Here is a 25,469-nt window from a genome sequence, read left to right as displayed (position 1 = left end):
GTAAAATGTATTGGTGAACAAACAGGGACACCCCAGGGAATCCACAATGAATTTGTACTGTGAAGCGACACCCACGGAAATACAGAATGCGGAGCACTGCAAGGCATGGGAGAAGGACTGAAGAGGAAATGGACTAAAGAGCATGGCTGCGCATGCCTGCCAGGCCCTCTTACTTTTGAGTTACGTGCTTCACATCAATTGACATTTGTTTCTTCAATTGTCCTGTACTGACAGTTTACCTTTATTCATCTAGATGCTATTGTCCAAAGCAATAACTTACCAACTAATGAACATAATAAATGCTTTTATGAGGTCAGGAAAAGTAGGTTGACTAATGTTGCACATCAGGCAAATTAAGGTGTTATGTGGTGCTTGAGTTCACAACAGAAGCTTTGTCTTACATGCATTTGGTTGCCGAAAGTCACTATATTTTTTTCCACTAGAATAGTTAAGGCTTGAGCTGCATGACAGTTCAGATCAATTTTGCTCACCCTCTTGGAATTTCTAAGACTGTCCTACATGACTTTCTCAGCTAAATATTGTACCCTTCTTAGGCATAACGTATCACATGGATTGTATACCTTATTTTAAATAAGATTCTTAAGTCTGATTTTAAATACACACACATTTTCAGAACCGCTTGTCCCATACAGGGTCACGGGGAACCGGAGCCTACCCGGCAACTCAGGGCGTAAGGCCGGAGGGGGAGAGGACACACCCAGGACGGGATGCCAGTCCGCCGCAAGGCACCCCAAGCGGGACTCGAACCCCAGACCCACCGCAGAGCAGGACTGTGGTCCAACCCACTGCGCCACCGCGCCACCCTGATTTTAAATAATGTATAAAAAAATGTAAAAGGTTATATGTGAATATTTAAAAAAAATATAAATACACACACACACACATTCTCAGAACCGCTTGCCCCATACGGGGTCACGGGGAACCGGAGCCTACCCGGCAACACAGGGCGTAAGGCCAGAGGGGGAAGGGGACACACCCAGGACGGGACGCCAGTCCGTCGCAAGGTACCCCAAGCGGGACTCGAACCCCAGACCCACCGGACAGCAGGACTGCGGCCCAACCCACTGCGCCAAAATATAAATATATATATACTATATTTATATATAAATATAAAAAATTGTCTAAAGTGTAAAATGAATTTATATAATGAAAAATAACATAACTACCATCATCAACATCTTCAGCCTTATCTATGAAATTATTTCATGCATTTACATCATCTTATCATGACATCATCATTGTACTTATGATCATGTGACCAGGACCTTATCAAAAAGACGCTGAATTTTCTCTCTTAACAAGGCAGTTTTTGGAAAGACCACTAATACAGTCAAAACCTTCCTGACATCAGAAGATCACAAGCTAGGTATGTAGTACACTTTACAATGTTCGTCATCCCTTACATACTTATTACAGTAATTGTATGAAGTCATATCTACATGCAGACGTTTTCTTTTTTAGCAAAGTTAAGGAAACTTAAAACATATGACATTTTTCTCACATATATAACAAATCTGTTGATTATTCTGATAAATTCTGATAAACACTTGTATTTACATAATTGTATACACAGGACATGATTGCAAATAGCTTAAGAAATCACTTATGAAAAAACCATCAATTAAATTAATGAAAAGTTCTAATACTATTGAATCTAGTTGTAATATGAAGGCTGAGTGTACCGCAGTTCAGGGTTTCTTAATCTGGAGCCCATTGTTCAAATATTTCAACAGAGAGGTCTGTGAAATCACAATTTTATTTAGAAAATACCACTATCAAACGAAACAAAATTAAAATATCACTGCACTACTACTATTTCTGATATGTTTCTATCTGAAGGTATTCAGTTTCCAGAACAATAAATAGTGCAATATTTTCTCCAAATTTATTTATGAACAGTGTTCTAAGAGAAATTGTTAGCTGTAATTTGATTCTGAAAGGATCCCATGGCCTAGAAAGAAGTCAAGAATCTCTGATAAATTAAAATCTTCAAGAATAATTTATTCATATTTGAAAAGAGAGTGCCATAATATCCCTAACATGTGTTATAATCACCGCTACAAGGCTAAGGTGGCCAGTAGGGTACAGATCACAAATTTTCAATTTTTTTGCCTCAGTGCTGAAAAGAACACTGATGAAAATATATGAAACGGGGCATGATGAGTAAGCTGCAACAAACTGGTTCACTGTGTACGCAGAAATCTGTTGAGGGCAAACGTGTGCTGCGCATTTTTCCTCTTCTTCTTGCTTTCTTTTCACATCTCTGCCTTTCCTTTCCAAAATTCTGTATCCTATTTTATGACTTCTACAATGACCGAGTCTCAGAGCATAAACATGATTTCAAGATAATTTTATATGATCATCCTAAAGGTGCCAATAAACCAGTGCTTGTATTTTTTAATGTTTTATAAAGAAATGTCAGAATCCACAAGTACTTCACATTTTATAAAATTTGAACAGAAGATGGATTTGATAATGTAAAATGAGTCCAGGAAGAACATTTCATAAAAATTAAGGGTATTAATGAAAAATCTGTTACTTGTTTTTAAAAAACGTCTGCTTTGCAGCAGTAGGTGGGCACAGTGGGTTGGACCAGGTCCTACTTTCCCGTGGGTCTGGGGTTCGAGTCCCGCTTGGGGTGCCTTGTGGTGGACTGGCATCCCGTCCTGGGTGTGTCCCCCTCCCCCTCTGGCCTTACGCCCTGTGTTACCGGGTAGGCTCCGGTTCCCCGCCACCCCGTATGGGACGAGCAGTTCAGTGTGTGTGTGTGTGTGTGTGTGTGTGTGTGTGTGTGTGTGTGTGTGTGTGTGTGTGTGTGTGCTTTGCAGCTTATTTTATTGTGTCAGAATTTAGAAATCTGTAGCATATGGTGTAAAAAGACCTACATTCTAATGATTAGTACATTAATTATTGAATGACTAGTAGAAGGGGATGCGGTGGTGCAGTGAGTTGGACCAGGTTCTGCTCTCTAGTGGGTCTGTGGTTCGAGTCCTGCTTGGGGTGCCTTGCGGCGGACTGGTGTCCTGTCCTGGGTGTGTCCCCTCTCCCTCCAGCCTTACGCCCTGTGTTGCTGGGTAGGCTCTGGTTCCCCATGACCCTGTATGGGACAAGCGGATCAGAAAGTGTGTGTGTGTGTGATTAGTACAATTCTAATGAATTCAGAAAATAATTTAATCACATGTCCCTTGCATTTTTCACAGTGTTCCTAATACAACCAGACAACCATGGAAAACATATCAGCTGTGACCTCCTTCATATTGATTGAATACATGGGAATGGAAGATCTAAAATACTTGTACTTCATAGTATTCCTTCTGCTTTACATCCTGATATTATGTCTAAACCTACTTCTCATTGGTTTAATTTACTTTGAGAAAAGTCTCCATGAACCCATGTACATCTTTGTAGGCAACCTTGCAGTGAATGGAATCTATGGAAGCACCATATTAATCCCTTTCCTCCTTAGTCAACTGATGTCTTACTCACATGAAATCTCTCTGGGACTCTGCTTGGCACAAATTTACTGTTTGCACACATACGCTATTGCTGAGTTCTCTGTTTTAGCAGTTATGGGCTATGACAGGTTCATTGCAATTTGTCACCCGTTACACTACCACATTGTCATGTCCCCTCAGAAAGTGATTGGTCTTATTGCCTTGTCCTGGATGTATCCATTTATTGCTTTCGGTATGTATTTTATACTCACAGCTAAGCTTACTTTCTGTAGCAGGATCATACCTAAAGTTTACTGTGCCAATTTTGTATTAGTTCGACTGTCATGTTTTGATACCTCAGTTCATAGTATTGTTGGCCTGATTTCAGTTGTATTCTTAATTGCTCCTCAGCTCTTGATGGTAATTTTTTCCTATGCACAAATACTCAGAGTCTGTCTGCTTGCCTCCAGGGACTCTCGTGTCAAAGCTCTGCAAACATGCACTCCTCATCTACTGGCTGTTGTAAATTATTCAGTTGGAGTCTTTTTTGAAGTTATTCAAAGCAGGTTTAACATGAGTAATTTCCCTTATGGCTCTCGTATGTTCATGTCCCTTTATTTCTTGATAGTTCCTCCTCTGTTAAACCCTACAATATATGGAATAAGTGTCCAAAACATAAGAGTGCGGATTCTCAAAATTTGTACTGCTAAAAAGCAAGTTCACCGAGCTTCATGACAAGATTATATTATGATTTATGAAAACTTTTATGCTGTTCAAGATTTCATAATGATTTTTGTTAACAAACTTGTTCTGAACGGCATACAAATGCCACATTACTCTCAAAATATCAGATCTTTTAATTAACAGAAACATACCTAAAATGCTACTTTAACCCTCAAAATATCTAAAAAATTAAGCTATGAAAAAGCACACAATTCATTACTGATTTTCAATGTTTTGTATGCTTTTTACTAAAATGCATCTATTAAATCTTTGCGGTGGTCCTTTTTAATTTCCTGCTTTTCATTTTTAATCTTAAGAGTGCTGAGAAATCATTTCATATTCAAGAATGAAATAAATACACTACCACCTTATTAATATATAGAGTTCAAAATTATATTGTGTTCATTGGTATAGGGAACATCATTTCCAAGATAAAATACAGCAATAGTAAAGCCTTTTACAAATCTAGAATTTACTCTAAGGACAACGGCAGAACATGATATGCCTCCTAGATATTGACGGTAAAACCTGAGTTAACTACCAATAGTAGTCATCCAACAGCATCAACAGTATCTTTGGGGCTGTTTAACTCTGCTCGTGTGTGGCAGACCAAAGGGACAGAGGGAAAGCAAGTGGGAGAAAGTTGCAGTAAGCACTGTTAAATGCCAGAAAAACTCACAGTTAATTAACAAACACACACACACACACATTTTCAGAACCGCTTGTCCCATACAGGGTCACGGGGAACCGGAGCCTACCCGGTAACACAGGGCGTAAGGCCAGAGGGGGAGGGGACACACCCAGGACGGGACGCCAGTCCATCGCAAGGCACCCCCAGCGGGACTCGAACCCCAGACCTACCGGAAAGCAGGACTGTGGTCCAACCCACTGCGCCACCGTGCCCCCCTAATTAACAAACAGATACAGGAATTAATAAGTTACTTGAAAAAACCCAACACATCATCTTCACAGTATGTAACAACTGTCATAAGTTTTGTTTTTTTTTTTTTTTTTTGAAAGCCCTTAAAGAATAGACTCCCAGCCATTTATTCCAGGTGGCAACTAGTCTGTAAAATCCTGCTCTCCTGAGTATGAAGAGCAATGATGGATCAAGAATCGGGAGAGGAGGGAGTTTTCCCAATGGGCTGATGAGGTTTTCATTGAGTGGACTGAAGGTTACTGGCCACTAAAACCAGATGGATTTCATACTCAGCTTCTATACCATTCCATTCATTGAGATGCCAGGTAATTGAATTTAGTGGAGTGAGGAAGTCCACATATGAAACAGTATGCATAACATAATAATGAAAAACACTACACCTACAGCTGTCGACTTCATTGTCATCATCATCATCATCATCATCATCGACTATGAGATTAGGTTTTAAAAAATTTGTAGAATAACATCATATCTTGATGACATCACCATCCAGCTCATGATCATGTGATGAGAACTTCATCATAAAAGCACAGAACTTCATGTGATTTCATTCTTACTGGAAGATATTTTGTAAGAAGCATTTTAACAGTTAGAAGTACTCCGCTTCTGAAGCCAGGTAATGTCACTTTTCGTAACACTTGTTTTGCTTTCAGTGCAATTATAGTGTTAAATTCAATTTATTTTTATAGAGTATGTTTAAATACTTTCGCTATTGCTGTGTAATTATGACTTTCCCTGCAGGCATTAATACATTACCATCCAATCCAATGTGAGGTTAAAGGAGAATATCTTCCAGTGTAATTAACTATTTTATACTCTGCATTATTTTTATTTACTGTACTTGAACTCTGCCATCATTTCCTTGAATGTTTAATAAAGAAAATCATCCCAGTTTTACAGAAGAGTTTATTCAGAAATGAAACATAAAATGTATTTCTTACATATGAAAAAAATACATTAAATAAGAAGTCAACCTTCCTTGTTTTACAGTGTTCCATGTACATCTGGGAGAGGATATGCAGAATATATCAGCTGTGACTTCTTTCATATTGGTAGCATATACAGAAATGGAAAAACTTAAATATCTTTATTTCACTGTATTCCTTCTGCTTTACCTCCTAATATTATGTTTGAACCTACTTGTCATTGGTGTGATTTATTCACAGAAAAGTCTACATGATCCCATGTACATATTTGTGAGCAACCTTGTGGTGAATGGAATTTATGGGAGCACATCCTTAATCCCCTATCTTCTTTATCAGCTGATGTCTCACTCACATGAAATCTCTCTGGGGCTCTGTCTGGCACAGATTTACTGTTTGCACACATATGGATTTATTGAGTTCTGTATATTAGCAGCCATGAGCTATGATAGGTACATTGCAATTTGTCACCCGTTACACTACCACATTGTCATGTCTCCTCAAAAAGTGATTGGTCTTATTGCCTTGTCCTGGATGTATCCCCTTATTGCTTTTGGAAGTTATTTCATACTCACAGCTCAGCTTACTTTCTGCAGCAGGATCATACCTAAAGTTTACTGTGCCAATTTTCTATTAGTTCGACTGTCATGTTTTGATACCTCAGTTCATAGTACTGTTGGCCTGATAGCAACAGTTTTGTTCAGTGGTCCTCAGCTGTTAATGGTAATGTTTTCTTATGCACAAATACTCAGAGTCTGTCTGCTTGCCTCCAGGGAATCTCGTGTCAAAGCTCTGCAAACATGCACTCCTCACTTACTAGCTTTCGCCAATTATTCTATAGGGTGCTTTTTTGAAATTATTCAAAGCAGGTTTAACATGAGTAATTTCCCTTCTGGGTCTGATACGTTTATGTCCCTTTATTCCCTGATATTTCCTCCTCTGCTAAACCCTACAATATATGGAATAATTGTTCAAAACATACGAGTGCGGATTTTAAAAATATATACTGCTAAATAGTAAGTTATCTGAGCTTCATGACAAGATTATATTGTTGATTCATGAAAACTTTTATACTTTTCAAAATTTTCTAATGTTTTTTTTTTCTTAAATATGGACTTGCACTAAATAGCATACAAATGCTACATTACTCTGATAATTTCTCATCTTTTAATTAACAGAAGCCTTCCTCAAATGCTAATATAACCCTCAAAATAGCCCAAAAATTAAGCTATTAAAAAGCACACAATTAATTATTGATTTTTAATGTTTTGGATGCTTTTGTTGTACTGTATCTATTAAATGTTTGCAGCTGAGTTTTTTAAATTTCTTGGCTTTAATTTTTAATCTTAAGACTGCTAAGACATCATTTCTTAATCAAGAATAAAGAAAAATACACTACAACCTTATTAGTATACAGAGCTCAACAATATATTGTGTTCATTGGTATAGGGAACATCATTTTCAAGATTAAATACAGCAGTTGAAAAGCCTTTGACAAATTTAAAATTTACTCTAAGGACAACTGCAGAACATCATATGCCTCCAAGAATTTGACGGTAAAACCTATGGTGACTGACAGTAATAGTAATCAAAGAGCATTAACAGCATCTATGGGGCTGTTTAACTCTGCTCATGTGTGGCACAGCAAAGGGACACAGGGGAAGCGACTGAGAGAAATTGGTGCAGTAAGTACTATAAAATGGCAGAAAAAAGTCACAGTTAAATTATTAAACAGAAACAGGAATTAAGTTACTAGAAAAAACCCAACACATCTTCTTCACAGTATGTAACAATATTATACTACAATATTTATTGAACTATATCATTTTTTTTTTCCGCTTTTGGATAGGTCAGCTGTTCTTTAGTTAAATTTCTGAGGTATTTCTTTTGTTGGTATTTATCCAGTTCACTAACTTTATGCTTTAACCTAAAGGGGAAATGTCCTTTTTTTCGTCTGTTGTCTCCATGGCAATAAGAGTCTTACGTTGTGCAAAAGCATTAAGTGTCCGTTCTCGCTCATGTGACCAGTGCACAGCATAATTCACCCTTCATTTCATTAACCCTTTGCCCTGATCAAGGGCCTGGTGGTCTGGAGCCTTTCCTGGGATCACTGAGTACAAGTTTAAGGGGGTTATGGATGGACGTGGTGCAAGTCCATCACAGGGCAACATAATTCATATTATTTTGAAACTTTATTTGATATTGGAGCAGTGCTTTTATCTGATTTGTTTTTTGTTTTGATAAAAGAAGAAAATGTCAAGGGTTGACGGAACAGAATTCCCTCATTCCGCTCCAAAAATGTCGAATACAGAAGAGAGAAACTTGAGTGCTGTGGCTATAAGACCAGTGAAATGATTTCTTTTGTATTTTTCTCAGTAAGCTTTTCAGAGTCACAAGGAAATGTGATGTTTCATCTGGGTTAAACAAAGGACTGTAAAAGTTAAAATGTGGTGTTCAATATCAGAGTTTCTTAGATAAATAAAAAAAAAGTTTTGAGATATTATTCCCGCTTCTGTCAGAAGTTTTTTTTCCTTTTCAGAAAGTCCTAAACTACAGGCAATCACCGAGTTATGAACGTTTAAGTTACGTAGAACCCACAGTTATGAACTACTGACTTGCTGACCGGAAGTTGATTGTTTTGTCACCCTTAAGTAACAATCAAATGAAAACTTCATAATTAAGCCTACCATATTGAAAATTCGAGATACTGTACATACGATGGTTCATAATAACAAATGGGTGCTACTTTGCCACACACATAAAAAAAAGTGCTCACCTACGGTGGTTCGTTACCTTGTGGGTGGGGCATGTTACCCCAAGGTCGGACAAACTTCCTTTTTTTCCTGTTAAGTGTCTTGTTTGTTACTGTATTTGGCTTTTTTTTTTATTTTTCTTTTTATTACCATTAGGGGGTGCGGTGGCGCAGTGGGTTGGGCCGGGTCCTGCTCTCCGGTGGGTCTGGGGTTCAAGTCCCGCTTGGGGTGCCTTGCGGCGGACTGATGTACCCGTCCTGGGTGTGTCCCCTCCCCCTCTGGCCTTACGCCCTGTGTTGTCGGGTAGGCTCCGGTTCCCCGCGACCCCATATGGGACAAGCAGTTCTGAAAATGTGTGTGTGTGTTTTTACCGTTCTGCATCATAGAAAAGGGAAATGAAAAATAAAGCGAAAGGTAAAATGCCAATGAACATTGGAGTGCCTTTAATGTTTTGAACACACACATAGACACACACACTCTCGCTCTCTCTCTCACTTCTTCCCATTTGCGGAATCTCACTTGAGACAAACCCCCCCCCGACCCCTCCACCCGGCCTTCTCAAGCCTACCTTGCTTTGCTCTTTCAAGTCCCTCATTGTTCCTCATTCCCGTTACATGTCTCTGTGATAATGACTGTCATTGTATGTCAAATTAGGTGAAAAAGTTGTGGAGAGATAACACTAAATAGTATTCTTTAGAAGTCGCTTTGGAGAAAGGCTCCTGATAAATCGATACATTAATAAACAAGAAGTATGAAATGTCTGCAACATGCAGAATAGCAAAAACTGTAAGAGCAAATCTGTAGCAGCAAAAGTTCTGTGGATAAATAGTATAAGGCTATGAGCACATACACCATACAGACCTGAAGTGAAAACATGCACATGTGCAAAGTTATGATTAGAGCACAACAAATGTGGTCACAGCAAAAGTACGAGGACCTGTAGAAGGGAGGAGGCATTTCATTTGGTGAGTCAACCGGGATAATGGTGTACGGGAGCTCTCTCCTGTAGTGTCCTCCCTGTGAAAAAGCTGCAACGCCAGCATCGGCAGAACTTGGTTAACTCGCTACCCAGCAAATCCTTCCATATCATGTGCTGTCTGCTGCTGTCCAGGGTGCTGAAAGCTGTCTCAATGTTTAACAGTGTGGCAATGGGCCAATAACATATTTCTGAAACATTATTGCAGTAAAAGGTATTGATAGTGACAACGAAGAGACCTGGTTGATCGCCCGGTCAAATGTTTTAATTAGCACCCAGAGGAGTAGGGGAAACAGCCTGGAAGAAGAAAAAAAAAAATGAAATATTGCCCTTTCAACACTAGGAATTGTTCTGAATGAATTCCTTTTAAACAGAGAAGCCAGGATTGAAGCAACCCCTAAATAAAGTTTTGTTTTTATTTATTTATTTTTATTTTTTTTAAGGTGTGCTCAATTTAAAGTCAGTGTGGAAAAAAAAAGTTTTCCCTTTCCCCTTTCAGCCATAGGAGACACTGAAGAAACACACTTAGACACACAAAAGACTTTTCACGACAACATCGGCCGATGGGAGAAATCCGGATGGGTGTCTCCCCGATCAGCCTTTATTACCTGCTTTTATTTGTCATGTTCATACATAATTCATTACAGGGTGTTACAAAAGGTGTGTTCAGTGTTTTCCCGCCTTTTTTGCCTAGTAGCTTTCCACTTCTTTTGTTCTCAAAACCCTTCACCCTAAAGCCAAACCATCCAACCCCCATCATCCAGCTTACCTTAAACTGACCTCACTCCAGGCAAGACAGGATCATCAGCCCTGTATGACATGCTCTTGGTGTCCACAGGTTGCCTTTCTCAGATAACGTCTAACCTGGTGCCTGGTACAGCCTGCTTCTCCTACAATCGTCTTACATTCCACAGCAGAGAGCACAGCCCTTTAACCCAGTACAAAAATATCACCAGTTACAATGCTTAACAATTTCTATAACTATTAAGTTTTAACACCACAACAGCAACCAGAATTCTAACCTGGGCACACCTTTACTGTGAGACCTGAAACTGATGATCAAAGTCAGCCTTACCAAGAACGAAGCTGGCACCTGTGCATTAGGTGTGCATATCTCCTGCTTTCCTGTTAGTAATTAATCCATATAGCTGAAACATAAGACTCACCCATTGTAAAGAATATACAAAACTCTGTCATATTTCAACTCAAGCAGGACCACAGCAATAAACTGGTGCTTATCTACCTGACATTCATGGTAGACATGGAAGTTGATGCCAGTGTGTGTGATGTGTAATGTGTGATGACATTTCCAATATGCAGATACCAGAGAGACTGCTTCAATCATCAGCCATCTCACACAGCAGCTTGGGTAGTCTTATCCATTACCTGGAGCAATTTTAACTATATCTTGGAAAAAGGAATAAAGGAATGCTGCATTCTTTGCAAATCTATGTGGTCTGGGGTAGGATCATGCTCGACTGAATATGTCAGTTCACTTTTTTCCATGTAACACACACACACACACACACACACACACAGAATCACTAATAGAAACTAAAAAATGGTCAAAGAAGTCAGTGATCTCCAGTAAGCCTTTTGATTTTGAGAAGCTTGAGCGGATTATTAGTACGGCAGCAAGAAGGTGGCTGGGAGTGCCACGCTGTTTAAGTAGTGTACCGTTATATGGTAAGGGTATGTTGGAGCTGCCGGTGACAAGTTTCGTGGAAGAGTACAAGTGTGTGAAGGTGGGTCTGGAGCTGACTTTAGCAGAGTCAAAAGATGAGGTCGTCAAAAAGATGGTGTCGTTGGTGAGGATAAGTAGGGGGTGGAACCCCAGAGATGCGGTCCAAAGCGCTAAAGGGGCGCTGATGTTGTCGAATGTGGTTGGACACGTGCCGGGGGGGCAAGATTTGGCTCAGGCCGTAGGCGGCAGTTGTGAAGTGCTGCCCCAGAAGCAGACAAACAGCAGCTGGTCATTGCGCAGGTCTGGGGGCAGGAAGAGGAATTGAGGCATGCAAAGGCGGTCACATTAGTTAAGCAGGGAGAATGGGTTAACGGGTTACTTCATTGCATCCGGACATGGTGTTATATTCGGAATGTGTAGTGGAAAGTGCTGCTGCTTTTGGCTACAAAAGGTTGCAGATTCAAAGCCTGAGTACTGGTGTAGTACACTGGAGCAAGGTACTTACCCTGCATTGTGCCCATAAGAATTGCTGGGTAGCTGTATAAATAGGTAAATAAATTACAGTTGCTTAAAATTGTATGCTGCTTTAGAGGAAAGTGTCAGTTAAATTAATAAATGCTGTGGACACATTTTCCTAATTTTATATTAAAGATGGCTTTATTTTTCATAGTAGTTCAGTAGTGATAGACCACTATATCTTATTGGAACCAACAGACTGGTTATTTGACGTGCAAGTTACAGCGGCTAAACATCCATAACCATAATTCCAAAAGCATCCCCAGATACAACCTTTATTCAGCCATTACTCTGGTATTGTACTGCTCATTTGTGTATCTTCTAATACATACACACACACACACACACACACACACACGCACTTTCTGAACCGCTTGTCCCGTACGGGGTCGTGGGGAACTGGAGCCTACCCGGTAACACAGGGCAGAAGGCCAGAGGGGGAGGGGACACACCCAGGACAGGATGCCAGTCCGTCGCAAGGCACCCCAAGCGGGACTCGAACCCCAGACCCACTAGAGAGCAGGAACCGGTCCAACCCAGTGCGCCACCGCGCCCCCTATAATATTAAAATAAGCTCTCCAAAGTATTTTTATAGCGACATCTAAGAATTTTACAGAACTTAAGCAGATGTCAGAATGAATTTATTTAGCTGGTGACTCAAGATTGTGCTTATTGCAAATTAGTAACTGTACAGCACATAGTGTATCCACTCTTCCCTGTGATGGACTGCTATCTCATCCACTGTGTACCCTGCCTTGCTCTCTGTGCTTGTGCAATAGGCTTCAGACCACCACCATCCTGTACAGGACAAACTATTAGTAAAAATTAATGGACGGATAGTTTTGAATTAGATTTTTTAGTGTTTAAAAGAAAAGGTTAGAATTTTGCATGTTTTGTGGCCCAAGAACACTATATATTTTCCCCATTTAAATTTTACACAAATTTTCTTCATGAGCAGACCTTCGTAAAGAAATTATGCCTCTTATGAGGGGGACTACAAAGTCACCATTTAGTTATGTTCTTTTAACGGAGTTTACACACCTAAGAGTTAAGAGTTGTTGACAGCAGATGAAGAGACCTTACATCCTTTGTAACAATAATCTTTTAAATTATTTTTAAAAACCTGATGTCATCTTCAAGCTCTGGTATAGAATTACTTTGAAAAGCAACATCATGGCATAATGACCAACCTATTAACGATCATGTGATCAGAATCTTACCATAAAGGCACACAGCTTCATCCACTTTGACTCTTCATAGGAAGGCTTACCTAAGGTTCACTGCCACAGTCAAAAACTGCACAACTTCAGAAGCACAAGGACTAGGTATGTAAAAACACTCATTTTGCTTCTTTTCAGAAATAGTTGGTGTGTAAATGTACTTTCACTATAACTCTCTATGATTAATGAGGGGTGTATTCATATTTCAGTGAACTGAAATGAAAGAAACTTAATGAAACCACATCTACTATTATTTTTTTTTACAGACTTCCTTACATATCCAGAGAACCATGGAAAATACATCAGTAGTTACCTCCTTCATACTGACAGCGTACAAAGAAATGGAAGATCTAAAATATTTCTACTTCACTGTATTCTTTCTGCTTTACCTCCTAACGTTATGTTTAAACATACTTATCATTGGAGTGATTTACTCTGAGAAAAGTCTGCATGAACCCATGTACATCTTTGTGTGCAACCTTGCAGTGAATGAAATGTATGGGAGCACTTCATTAATCCCTTCCATTCTTGGTCGACTGATATCTTCCTCACAAGAAATCTCTCTGGGACTCTGTTTGGCACAGATTTACTGTTTGCACACGTATGGTATTGTTGAGTTCTCTGTTTTAGCAATCATGAGCTATGACAGGTACATTGCAATATGTCACCCGTTACATTACCGCATAATGATGTCTTCTGAAAAAATAAGTTTCCTTATTGCTTTTTCCTGGATTTATCCCTTCTCTGCTTTTGGCATGTGTTTTATCTTAACAGCTAAACTTACTTTCTGTAGCAGGTACATTCCTAAAGTTTACTGTATGAATTTTGCATTAGTAAAACTGTCATGCTTCGATACTTCTGTTCATAATATTATTGGCCTGATCACAACAGTTTTATTTGTCCTTCCTCCACTCCTGATGGTATTGTTTTCCTATGCACAAATTCTCAGAATCTGCCTGCTTGTCTCCAAAGAATCTCGTATCAAAGCTTTGCGAACTTGCACTCCTCACCTCCTAGCTGTTCTCAATTACTCCATCGGAGTCCTTTTTGAAATTATTCAAAACCGTTTCAACATGAGCTATTTACCTTCCACTTCACGTATGTTCATGTCTGTTTACTTCCTTGTATTTCCTCCTTTGTTAAACCCTGCAATTTATGGACTGAGTGTTCAAAGCGTAAGACTTCGGGTTTTAAAACTTCTTCCTGTTTGGAAGTAAATAAAAATTTCTGTCTCAATTCAACCATCAGATATTATGTTTGATCACGATTTGATCTTGATTCTGTAAATTGTATATAAAACTGATTCAACAAAAAACTTATTTCTATAAATAGAGGCATTATATGGCTAACTCCAAACAACACTGGTTAAATCGATACAGAGAAATAAACCTCAGAAAAAGTATTCCTTTTAAGATATAATTCTTAAAGAAGCATATCGGAAGCAGAGTTGTAAAAAAGCAGGTCTGGAGTCAGGCAATTGCCAGTATTGCTAGTCCAGTGCAGGGTACTGATAGTCTATTCCAAAAGCATAGGATATGTTGCAAGGTACACCCTGGATGGAATACCATTTCAATGCAAGAAAAAATCATGTACTCATTCACGACACATACACAGCAAAAGCTAACATATGGAGTCATAATTTAACCTGATACTTGTTTTTGATTTCTGAAAGAAAGCCTGGAGGAAACCTATGCAAACACCTGCAATATCAGGCAGTCTCAGCATATACTGAGCCATATTCTCAGCCAGGCCCAACCCCACAGCTTAGGAGCTGTGAGATACCAGTGGTATCATCCCAACCAAATATAACATAAAGAAAAATCAAGTCAATCCAAAATGAAGTTACACATACCTAAAATGAATTATGCATAAGAAAGCATGAGTGCAACATTGAAAAAATAATACATGTAATACTACCATATGTGATTTTTATTTTCTTTATTGGTAGCACCATACTATCTGATCTAAAAAACTGACAACCACTGTAGTCCTCTCTAAATCAGGGGTTCTGAACCTTTTCCTGGCCGCATAGCCCTTTAAGAATATAAAGAACGCTAAGGACTCGCTCCTTGAAAAAAACCACAAAACGATTTAAGGAAACATTGTGTTTAATTTATATTACCGAAATATGATTAACTTCACTTAAAAGTATGTCATAGATAGTAATAGCATAGTGTAATGCTGCTGAGGAGGGCTGGTGTAAACAAATGTAAATAGCTGGTGTTAATATCTGTTCTGGTACATAGTCCTGTGTTCTGTTCTGATTGGTTGTCACGTTATTGATGATCTCTTTGTCACTGGAGAATTCTGGGGGGTCCAACACCTGACCCACCAACCATTGTGTGGAGTAGGGGGCATCAGAGTGACCTAGGGCATCTCTTTGGTATTTACCAGACTATCACATAGTGTCTGTTGTAATTTTGTTAATGCTGCTATTGAAAGACATGTATTTCTTTAATAAAGAGCAGCTTTTCCAAAACCCTATCTTCAATAGCTCTATGGGGTGATGTTATAATAGTAGTGTTTTTATTGTTAACATTTTTTTCTTTGAGTTATTTTTAAAATTGTCCAGTACTCAATGGGTCCTCTGAAGGCCATCTCACATTACAAACCCCTAGTGCAAATAAATTTAGATTGTTGAAAAAAATGATATTTTGCAGGGAAGTACTAGGCCAAATCCCAGACATGCCCAGCTGTCAGCCATGTTCCATATATAATATGTGTGTGTGTGTGTGTGTGTGTGTGTGTGTGTGTGTGTGTGTGTGTGTGTATGTGTTGCGACAGACTGGCGTTCTTTCCTGGGTGTGTCCCCTCCCCCTCCAGCCTTACGTCCTGTGTTGCCAGGTTAGGCTCTGGCTCCCCCGTGACCCCGAATGGGACAAGCGGTTCAGAAAGTGTGTGTGTGTGTGTGTGTGTGTGTGTGTGTGTGTGTGTGTGTGTGTGTTATGTTCCTCCTTGTATCACATTGCAAAAAATCAAATTATGAACAGACTTCAAGGTCAGCTGTGTTGATTAATCGAGAACCCAGTGTGCGTGTGTGTGTGTGCGTGGCTGTGTGTGTGTGTGTGTGTTTGTGTGTGTGTGTGTGTGTTTGTGTGTGTGTGTTCTGGTTTGTACACATAAGACAGGGTTATATTCCTCCTTGAATCAGGTGGCACAGGACAATGTAACTGGAGTAAAGAAGAGTCAGCTGGATGGAGGGTAGTGGGTGGGAGAGAACAAGGTTTGACCTTAAATAGTGACTATATGTCTTATTTGAGGGGACACAGTGGATGATGTCACATAATGCCTACAAAGTGTGAGAGAATGTGAGTTCAGTGCCTGATCAGTTCTTGCTTTCCTCCAGGTGCTCTAGTTGCCTCCCACAGTCAAAAAGCTTGCATATGGTGCCATTGCTGGCAGCCTGGGCGAATTGTCCCTTGAGGATTAATTAAGTATTATTATTTGTGCCTGAAGGAGAGCACAGTGGTGTGGTGATGCAGTGGGTTTGGCCTGTGCCTGCTCTCTTGTGGGTCTGAGGTTCAAGTCCTGCTTGGGGTGCCTTGTGATAGACTGGCATCCTGTCCTGGGTGTGTCCCCTCTCCCTCCAGCCTTGTGCCTTGTGTTGCTGGGTTAGGCTCCAGTCTGCTTCAACCCTGCTTGGGACAAGTCGTTTCAGACAGTATGTTTGTGTATTTTTGCCTGAGGATACAAAAGACTGATGATGACTATAGGACCAGTTGACAGCATGAGCAATGTTCATTAGAACCTTTTCACTCTCAGTTTGCTTTATAATTTAGAGAGTAAAAAAAATTAATAATATACATGAATTTGCTGGGTAGTTTCAATTTCAGTGCTGGATAAATCTGTAATAAATAAAGATAGGCTACAAGACATTTTAATGTTTTTTTTTACTTCAAGTTACCTTAAAATATAAAGCAATTCATCATAGCAGAAAAAAAAAAAGTTAAAATCTCTTCCCAAACTAATATTTAGTGGCAATTATTGACAATAAATATGTACACCATTTGTCATCTTGTTATTAATCAGGACTCACAAGCTTTAGACACAAGCTGCAAACACTTGAAACCAGGTCAATTATTCTAGTCTCACTTTCCTGTTCTGTTTTGCTGCTCTTTACTGACAAATAATGTCTGCTTGCGAAAACCCCGCTAACATTAATTTAGCAAATGGGCAGCATGGTGCCACAGCAAGTAGCGTTGTTGTTTCGCAGTGCCTGGGTGGTTGTGAGTGGACATGGGTTTGATCCCCACTCAGTCTGTCTGTGTGGAGTTTGCATGTTCTCCCCATAGGGTGGGTTTCATCCCACAGTCCAAAGACATGCTGTTCAGGTTCACCCATGTTGTGTAAGAGACAGAGAGAGTGTATTCCATTGACTTCTGGAGGAGAGACACGTTGTAAGTAATGCATACAGTAGTGTAAGCCACCTTGCAGAATAAGGTGCGGGCTGGTAGCACTACATAGAATTGAACTGAATACTTAATTGTCATTGTACTGCTGTGCAATACAACAGAATTATAGTGGTACTCCCTGAGTTCTTTAGACAACAATATAAAACAATACACTTAAATATAAAAATAAAAATTAAACAGTTGAAACACACACATTTTTTGAACTGCTTGTCCCATACAGGGTCGCTGGGAACCGGAGCCTACCCGGCAACACAGGGCGCAAGGCCGGAGGGGGAGGGGACACACCCAGGACGGGACGCCAGCCCGCCGCAAGGCACCCCAAGCAGGACTCAAACCCCAGACCCACTGGAGAGCAAGACCCAGTCCAACCCACTGCGCCACCGCACCCCCCAGTTGAAACATAACACAGTAAATAAATAGATAACACCATATAATACAATAAAAAATAAGCAGTGTTCAGCTGTGTCACAGCTCTGGGGAAGAAGCTGTTTTACATTCTTGTTGTGTGTGAGTGAATTGTCCTGTATCGCCTTGCAGAGGAGAGCAGTTTGAAAAGGTGGTGTGCAGGGTGACTGGAGTCCCTGATAACTTTGGAGACTCCTCTGACATCTGGACAGATAAATGTCCTTGACTGCTGGTAGCTGTGTGCCAATGATGTTCTGAGCTCTCCTGATGACCCATTGCAGAGCCCTCTGTTGTTCTCCTGTGCAACTGGCATACCATGCTGTAATGCAGTACATCTGTACATTGGTAGAAATTCACAAGGTCCCGGGCCAGTCTCACTCTCTCTCCTCAGTCTTCTCAAGAAATAGAGATGTGTCTGTGCCTTTCCAATGACAGTAGAGGTGTGTGTGGCCCAAGAGAGGTCTTCTGTAATGTTCACGCCCAGGAATTTGAAACTGGGGGCTTTCTCCACAGCCTCGTCATTTATGAGCACAAGACTGAGGTCAGTTCTCCTTTTCTTCCTAAAGTCCACCACAATCTCCTTTGCCTTCCTGGTGTTAAGATTGAGATGGTTGGTGGAGCACCAGACTGTCAGGTTTCGTACCTCGTCCCTGTATTCAGGCTCATCATTGTTTGTAATCACACCAATGACTGTCGTGTCATCTGCAATGGTGTTTGTTGCATGCGCAGGTAGACACTCATGGGTGAAGAGTGCATACAGCAGAGGACTCAACACACATCCCCGTGGAACACCAGTGTTCAGGGTGAGAGTGGAGAATGTGTGCTTCCTTAACCTAACGTTGTGGGGACGGTTGGCCAGGAAGTCCAGAGTGCACCAGACGTCTGTACTTAGGTCTCGGTTCTGGAGATGTGACACCAGTACGTTGGGGATGACTGTGTTAAAGGCCGAACTGAAATCAAAAAAGAACATTCTGAAATATGTGTTCGGACCATCCGGGTGCTCCAAGGCAGTGTGGAGGATGAGGCTGACTGCATCCTCTGTTGATCTGTTTGCCCAATAGGCAAACTGACACTGATCCAGAGTGGCAGGGATGATGTTTTTAATATGTGCCAGAATCAGCTTCTCAAAGCACTTGAATAAATGCAATTGGGTGAAAGTCATTAAGGAAACTCACATTTTGCTGTTTGGGAGTGGGCACAAACGTTGTAGCTTTGAGGCAGGTGGGGAGAACAACGCTGGTCAAGGAGAGGTTAAAAATGCTGGTGAAGACTTCTATCAGCTGGTCGGCAAACATGTGACAAACACAGCATGGGACACCATCAGGACCAGCCACTCTCCTCACATTGACACTGCACAGAACCCTTCTGACCTTGTTAGTGTCCAGTGTCAGCAGTTGATGTTGATCAGGTGGCAGTGCAGGCCTAACTGTTTCCCTACTATTGCTGTCTTTGTCAAAGCAGGCAAAGTGCGAGTTAAGTTCCTCTATTATGGATAAATGACTATCTATAGGCAAATTATCATTCCTTTTGTAGTCTGTGAGAGCTTGTATGCCTTGCCTCATAAGTTGGGGGTTGTAGTTATTAAAACTGCCCTCAATCCTGAGTTTAAGGTTGAGTTTTGCTGCATTAATGCCTCCCCTTAGATTAGCCCTGGTTAAACTATAGGCTGGGGGTCACCTGCCCTGTAAGCAGCATCTCTTTGTTTTAGCAAACTCCTGGTCTCTTTAGTCATCCAGGGTTTCTGGTTAGGGAACAAACGGTTTTTTTTTTAAGTGTGGTGGCATTCTCTATGCAGTAATTAATGTAGACAGAACAGATGAGGTGTATTGCTCCAGAGTGTTGTTTTTGCCAAATGCACTGCCCTCTGTGCGCTCAAAACAGTCCTGTAGCTGTAACATTGCGCCCTCAGGCCATACTTCAACAATTTTGCTTGTTAGTTTAATCCTGTTAATGAGTGGCTCGTAAGCAGGCAACGTTTACAAGGAAAGATGGTCAGACTGTCCTAGATGGGGACAGGGCAGGCCTTATATGTATTATCAACATTTGTGTAAACATGGTCCAGTGTGTTCTTACCCCTGGTTGAGCATTTAATGTTCTGGTGGAATTCTGGAAAAACTGACCTGAGGTTTGTTGATTAAAATCCCCTGCTACACTAAAGACTCCTTCCGGATGTGAGTTCTGTTGTTTGCTAATAGCTGAGTGTACTAACTGAAGTGCTATCTTAGCATTAGCATGTGGTGGTGTGTAGACTGCAATTAAAAAAACCACAGAGGATTCCCTAGGAAGATGGAAAGGCCTGCACTCCACTAAAGTGTATTCTAAAACAGGAGTTCAGAGTCTATCCGTGGCAATTGCATTCGTGCACCAAGCATTGTTCACGTATATACAAAGTCCGCCACCTGTTTTCTTGCCGGCAGCAGATGTCTTCCTGGCGAGGAATAACGTTCAGCCTGTTAACTCCACTGCAGATTCGGGAATGTTGTGGTTTAACCATGTCTCTGTCAAGATCAGGATACAATAGTTCTTTGTACCTCTCTGCATTGTTATCCTAAGTTGTAGTTTGTCCATCTTGTTACAAAGGGATCGAACATTTATGACAAATATGGTTGGGAGCGGTATTTTGTATGGTTTAGCCTTTAGCTTTGCTTGTAGCCCCTCTCTCTTCCCTCGCTTCTGCTTTCATTCCCTTCACCGCCACCGGCGCCTTCCTGATGGAATAGTAGCCAAAGTTAATCCCAGCAGTGTGGCAATCTCTGCTGGTATTTGTTTACAGTCAAGCCTGAGGTGATTGAATATAGTTCCAATACTTAGAAGATCAAAACGGGTATACAATAAGCGTGTCGCTTTGGAGAAAAGCATCTGATAAGTGAGATGAAGTAAGTAAGCAAATCCATCTTTCTATCCATTTTCAAGAACCGCTTGTCCTTATCAGCGTCAGAGTGATCCCAAGCCTATTCTGGAAGCACCGAGCACAATGACTCGACAACCACAATTAAAAATAAATCAATAAAGTGAGAATGTCGTTATCCTCAAAAATTTGTAAATGTTCATAATGCAGGGCCCCGTTGTAAATGACCAATAACCTTAATGCTACCACATGCACTGTTTTATGTAAATTCATAAGCATTCCACCTCTGCTTCTGTTTTCTGCAGAAGTGCCCCCTCAGGGTAGTTCTGCAGCATTGCTCGACAGCACATGCAAGCCCTCCAGGAGACTCTGAGCCAGTGCATAATGTCTTAACCATTTACCTAAATTCACAGCTACTATCTGACATTTGGGAGGGGGGTGCGGTGGCGCAGTGGCGCAGTGGGTTGAACCACAGTCCTGCTCTATGGTGGGTCTGGGGTTCGATTCCTGCTTGGGGGGCCTTGCAGTGGACTGGCATCCTGTCTGGTGTGTTTCCCCTCCTCCTTCAGCCTTGCACCCTGGGATACCGGCTATGCTCCGGTTTGCCGCAACCACGCTTGGGACAGGCAGTTGTGTGTGTGTGTGTGTGTGTGTGTGTGTGTATCCGACACCTCCAGCTATGAAGTGTTTTACGGATAAAAGCACTGAAACCTTGACTATACAGCAAGATGATAAATTGCTTATTGGAAATGCAATATGTACTGTATAATTAAAAAAAAAAAAAGAGAGATGTAGAAAAAAAAATTTGTTTTTTTAGTTTTTTTTTTTTCTGTTGATTCTTTTTCTTGAATAATACAAGAAAGGATTTTAGCTGCCATGTGGTGAAGTAGAATTCCCCCATTCACATATTTCCCCACATACTACACTATAAAAATGTCATCTACTGAAGTCAGACATATAAGTCTATCAGAAATATCTTCTTGATATTAGGAAAACAGTGTGTTGGTGTATCTCCTGCTGCACACAGATATTTCATACCCTATTCTAGATGAAATCACTTTAATCACCAGTCATCTTTAAAAAATATCTTTCATTAAATGAAAGAAATACAGGCAGTCCTAGAGTTATGCACGTCCGACTTACGTACAACTTGTACTTACGAAACCCTCCCTTACTGACCAGAAGTTGATTGTTTTGTCACCCTTAAGTAAAAATCTAATGAAAAATTCATAATTATGCCAATTATATAAAAAATTAGAGTTATTGTATGTACAATGGTTCGTAGTAAGAAACATGTGCTACTTTGCAACGTGCATTAAAACGTTACATTTCTACAGTGGTTTGTTGGCAGGGAACATGACCCCGAGGTAGGACAGACTTACTTCTTACCGTGTTAACAGTGTCTTGTGTGTTGTTGCACACACACATCATCTGAAACCGCTTGTCCCATACAGGGTTGCGGGGAGCCAGAGACTAACCTGGCAACACAGGGCGAAAGGCTGAAGGTGGAGAGGACACACGCAGGACAGGATGCCAGTACGCCGCAAGTCACTCCAAGCAGGGTGTGAACCCCAGACCCACTGGAGAGCAGGAGCTGGTTCAACCCAATACCCACTGCACCACTGCGCTGCCAAACCCCCCTTGTGTGTTATTGCATTTGGCTTGAATTATTTTGGTTTTACCCTCCTAACCATGACACCAAAGCATAAATGTGATGCAGGTGATGGTGATCCATCCAAGAAAAGGAAAATGATCATGACTGAAACTAAAGTGGAAATAATAAGGTGACGGTGAAACGCCAACAAACATTGGAAAAGCAAACATGAAAATTTCTTTAATGTTTGGCGCATACACAAACACAGTGTTCCCCTCTCTCTCTCTCAGCACTTGGCTACAAAAGACACTTCTTCCCAGTTGCGGAATCTCACTCCAGACAATCCCCCCCCGGCACATTCTCAAACCTCCCCCTCTTTGCTTTTCCAAGTCCTGTCCCTCATGGTTCCCCAGTCCTGTTCCGCATGTCTTTGATAATGACCTCTCGCCTTGTCTCTTGACCCCGATTTCAGATCCTTGCCTCTGTTAGTTCACCGATCAACCGACCAACCATCAGCCCGTCCCCGACAACAAGAATGTGTCTCGTCCTTTGATTCTGAATAAACAACCCTGCACTTCGGTCCAGCCTCCTCCGTGTCCTCTTTTCATCATGGCATTATTATTATTATTACTACTGTATTGTTATATTGAATATGTTTTAGTGTATCCGAAATGTTTCTTTAATGCTTTTTATGCATAGCAAGTTACATGATATACTATGTACTAAGACAAACATTTGACAAACTGATGTTAGATACCCACCGTACTTAACTGTTCCGACTTCCGTCAAAATCCAAATTAAAGACAGACTGAGGGCACGGAACTCGTTTGTATTTCGGGGACTGCCTGTACCATGATCACCATCCTCAGTATCAGATTTGAAGTGACTACAATAATAACATTCCACAATGACATCATCAGTCTACTTAAGATCATGTGACAAGAGCCTTATCATAAAGCTTTGAACTTCACACCTTCTCAGTCTTAAAGACAAGTTTCTGCAAGTCCCACAACTACAGCCAGAAACTTGTTGAACTTCAGAAAGGCGAAAGCTAGGTATGTAATATTTGCCTTCATAAGACTCATATTCCTAATTCTTTATTGCATTCAATTTTTCAATTTCAATGAAAAAAGTTGATTTTTCAGGAAACAGAATCATAAAAAAACAAACCTAATATGATTTTGATTACTGTTTAAAGTCACAAACTTTCACTGAATCTCTTCATTAATTAATATCTTTTGTTATAAAATCCATCTTTGACCTTCTTGGATGGGAGGCATCATAACCTGCACCATCCCTTACCTCTTACAAGGCTACCATGTATATAATACGATGAGCTTTGAACATCTACACTGAATATAATTACACCAAGTATGTACGGATCTATCTGAGGACAGTCTGTTATGCACTTCTCCATTCCTACCTCCTCATATACTTTTCTCACCTCTGTCTCCATTTTTCCTTAGCCCTTCTGTACAGCCTCAACAATGACTTAGTCTACATGCTACAACATGTTTTGCACATAATTTTAGGATGGCCTCAACTGCATTTTAATGGGCAGACCTGTCATCAAATGTTATACAGAGAAAGGTTCAGTTTCTAAAAAAGTGCAAACAACCAAAATAATTTTCTTAAACTTAAACAAAATGCAAACTATTAAAGAAAACTTGCTTCAGAGAAGAGAGCAGCTTTTCATCACAAACAGTACTAAAATTTACTGAGATTTCTGTATTTGATATAAAAGTTAACAATTCTTTTTAAAGCAGGGAAAATAAATTATGTGTGCTTTAACTTTGTTTTCACACTGAACCAGAGAATATGGATAAAATACCAGCAGTGACCACCTTCATATTCAGTCATAGAATACATGAAACTAATACATGAAATACATGAAAACTGAAGATGACCTAGCTTGGCAGCTTAAATATGCTGTCAGTAAATTTTATATGTTTGTCACATAAAGGCTAATAAACCGTGACACAATGCTTTTGATGATAAGTGTTAAATATATGTAAGTAGTAGGGAGTGCGGTGGCGCAGTGGGTTGGACCATAGTCCTGCTCTCCGGTGGGTTTGGGGTTCGGGTCCCGCTTGGGGTGCCTTGCGGTCGGACTGGTGTCCTGTCCTGGGTGTGTCCCCTTACGCCCTGTGTTACCGGGTAGGCTCCGGTTCCCCGTGACCCCGTATGGGGCGAGCGGTTCTGAAAATGTGTGTGTGTGTGTGTATTTATAGAAATTTCAGGTTTGTGGCAAAATGCAGACAGCCGAAAGTACTTTGCAGTACTTACTCTACATTTTATAAAACTTAATCAGAAGATGAATTTAATAAAGTAAAGAGAGTCCAAGAAGAACACCCAATAATCTTTCACAGATTTAATGAAAGCTAGCTGTTTTTTTTTTTTTTTTTAAAAAAAATCTATTGTGCAGCTTATTTTAGTTTTTTGTATCAGTACTTTGAAAACAGTTGCATATGATGTAAACATATTAAAAAATGGGAGAATCTGAGATAGGGAACACTAATGAATGCTAATTAAATCAGAAAAGAAAAAAATTAAATCACAAACTCCTTTGCAATTTTTTACAGTGTTCCTAATACAACCAGAAGACAATGGAAAACGTTTCAGCAGTGACCTCCTTCATATTGATTGAATACATAGAAATGGAAGATCTTAAATACCTGTACTTCATAGTATTCCTTCTGCTTTACATCCTGATATTATGTCTAAACCTATTTCTCATTAGTGTAATTTACTTTGAGAAAAGTCTCCATGAACCCATGTACATCTTTGTGTGTAACCTTGCAGTGAATGGAATGTATGGAAGCTCCATATCAATTCCTTCCTTTCTTGGGCAGCTGCTGTCTCACTCACACGAAATCTCTCTGGGACTCTGTCTGGCACAGATTTACTGTTTGCACACATATGCTATGATTGAGTTCTCTGTTTTAGCAGTTATGAGCTATGATAGGTACATTGCAATTTGTCACCCGTTACACTACCACATTGTCATGTCTCCTCAGAAA

The 25,469-nt window shown here is 40.3% G+C and overlaps 3 protein-coding genes across 3 annotated transcripts; all 3 read left to right on the top strand.

Moving 5' to 3' along the window:
- Nucleotides 1–3,245: 3,245 nt before the first annotated feature.
- On the top strand, nt 3,246–4,190 carry LOC114911697 (olfactory receptor 52Z1-like). Its single transcript, XM_029255867.1, has one exon. The coding sequence runs from the start codon at nt 3,246–3,248 to the stop codon at nt 4,188–4,190; it is 945 nt and encodes a 314-aa protein (XP_029111700.1).
- A 1,944-nt stretch (nt 4,191–6,134) lies between these two features.
- On the top strand, nt 6,135–7,058 carry LOC108922419 (olfactory receptor 52L1-like). Its single transcript, XM_029255866.1, has one exon. The coding sequence runs from the start codon at nt 6,135–6,137 to the stop codon at nt 7,056–7,058; it is 924 nt and encodes a 307-aa protein (XP_029111699.1).
- Nucleotides 7,059–13,480: 6,422 nt separating this feature from the next.
- On the top strand, nt 13,481–16,395 carry LOC114911696 (olfactory receptor 52K2-like). Its single transcript, XM_029255865.1, has 2 exons — nt 13,481–14,365; nt 16,342–16,395. The coding sequence occupies exons 1-2, from the start codon at nt 13,481–13,483 to the stop codon at nt 16,393–16,395; spliced, it is 939 nt and encodes a 312-aa protein (XP_029111698.1).
- Nucleotides 16,396–25,469: the final 9,074 nt, after the last annotated feature.

This window comes from Scleropages formosus, chromosome 10 (genome assembly GCF_900964775.1).
Source record: "Scleropages formosus chromosome 10, fSclFor1.1, whole genome shotgun sequence".
In the NCBI taxonomy this organism is placed as follows: Eukaryota; Metazoa; Chordata; class Actinopteri; order Osteoglossiformes; family Osteoglossidae; genus Scleropages; species Scleropages formosus.
Note: the sequence above shows the minus strand (reverse complement) of the source record. Positions and strands in the feature narration are given on the sequence as shown.

What these genes read in the sequence shown, in the direction of transcription:
- LOC114911696 (XM_029255865.1), top strand. Translation starts at nt 13,481, where the DNA reads ATGGAAAATACATCAGTAGTTACCTCCTTCATACTGACAGCGTACAAA. An exon ending in ATGGACTGAGTGTTCAAAGC is followed by an intron (nt 14,366 to 16,341) that starts GTAAGACTTCGG and finishes TCCTTGAATCAG; the next exon opens with GTGGCACAGGACAATGTAAC.
- LOC108922419 (XM_029255866.1), top strand. Translation starts at nt 6,135, where the DNA reads ATGCAGAATATATCAGCTGTGACTTCTTTCATATTGGTAGCATATACA.
- LOC114911697 (XM_029255867.1), top strand. Translation starts at nt 3,246, where the DNA reads ATGGAAAACATATCAGCTGTGACCTCCTTCATATTGATTGAATACATG.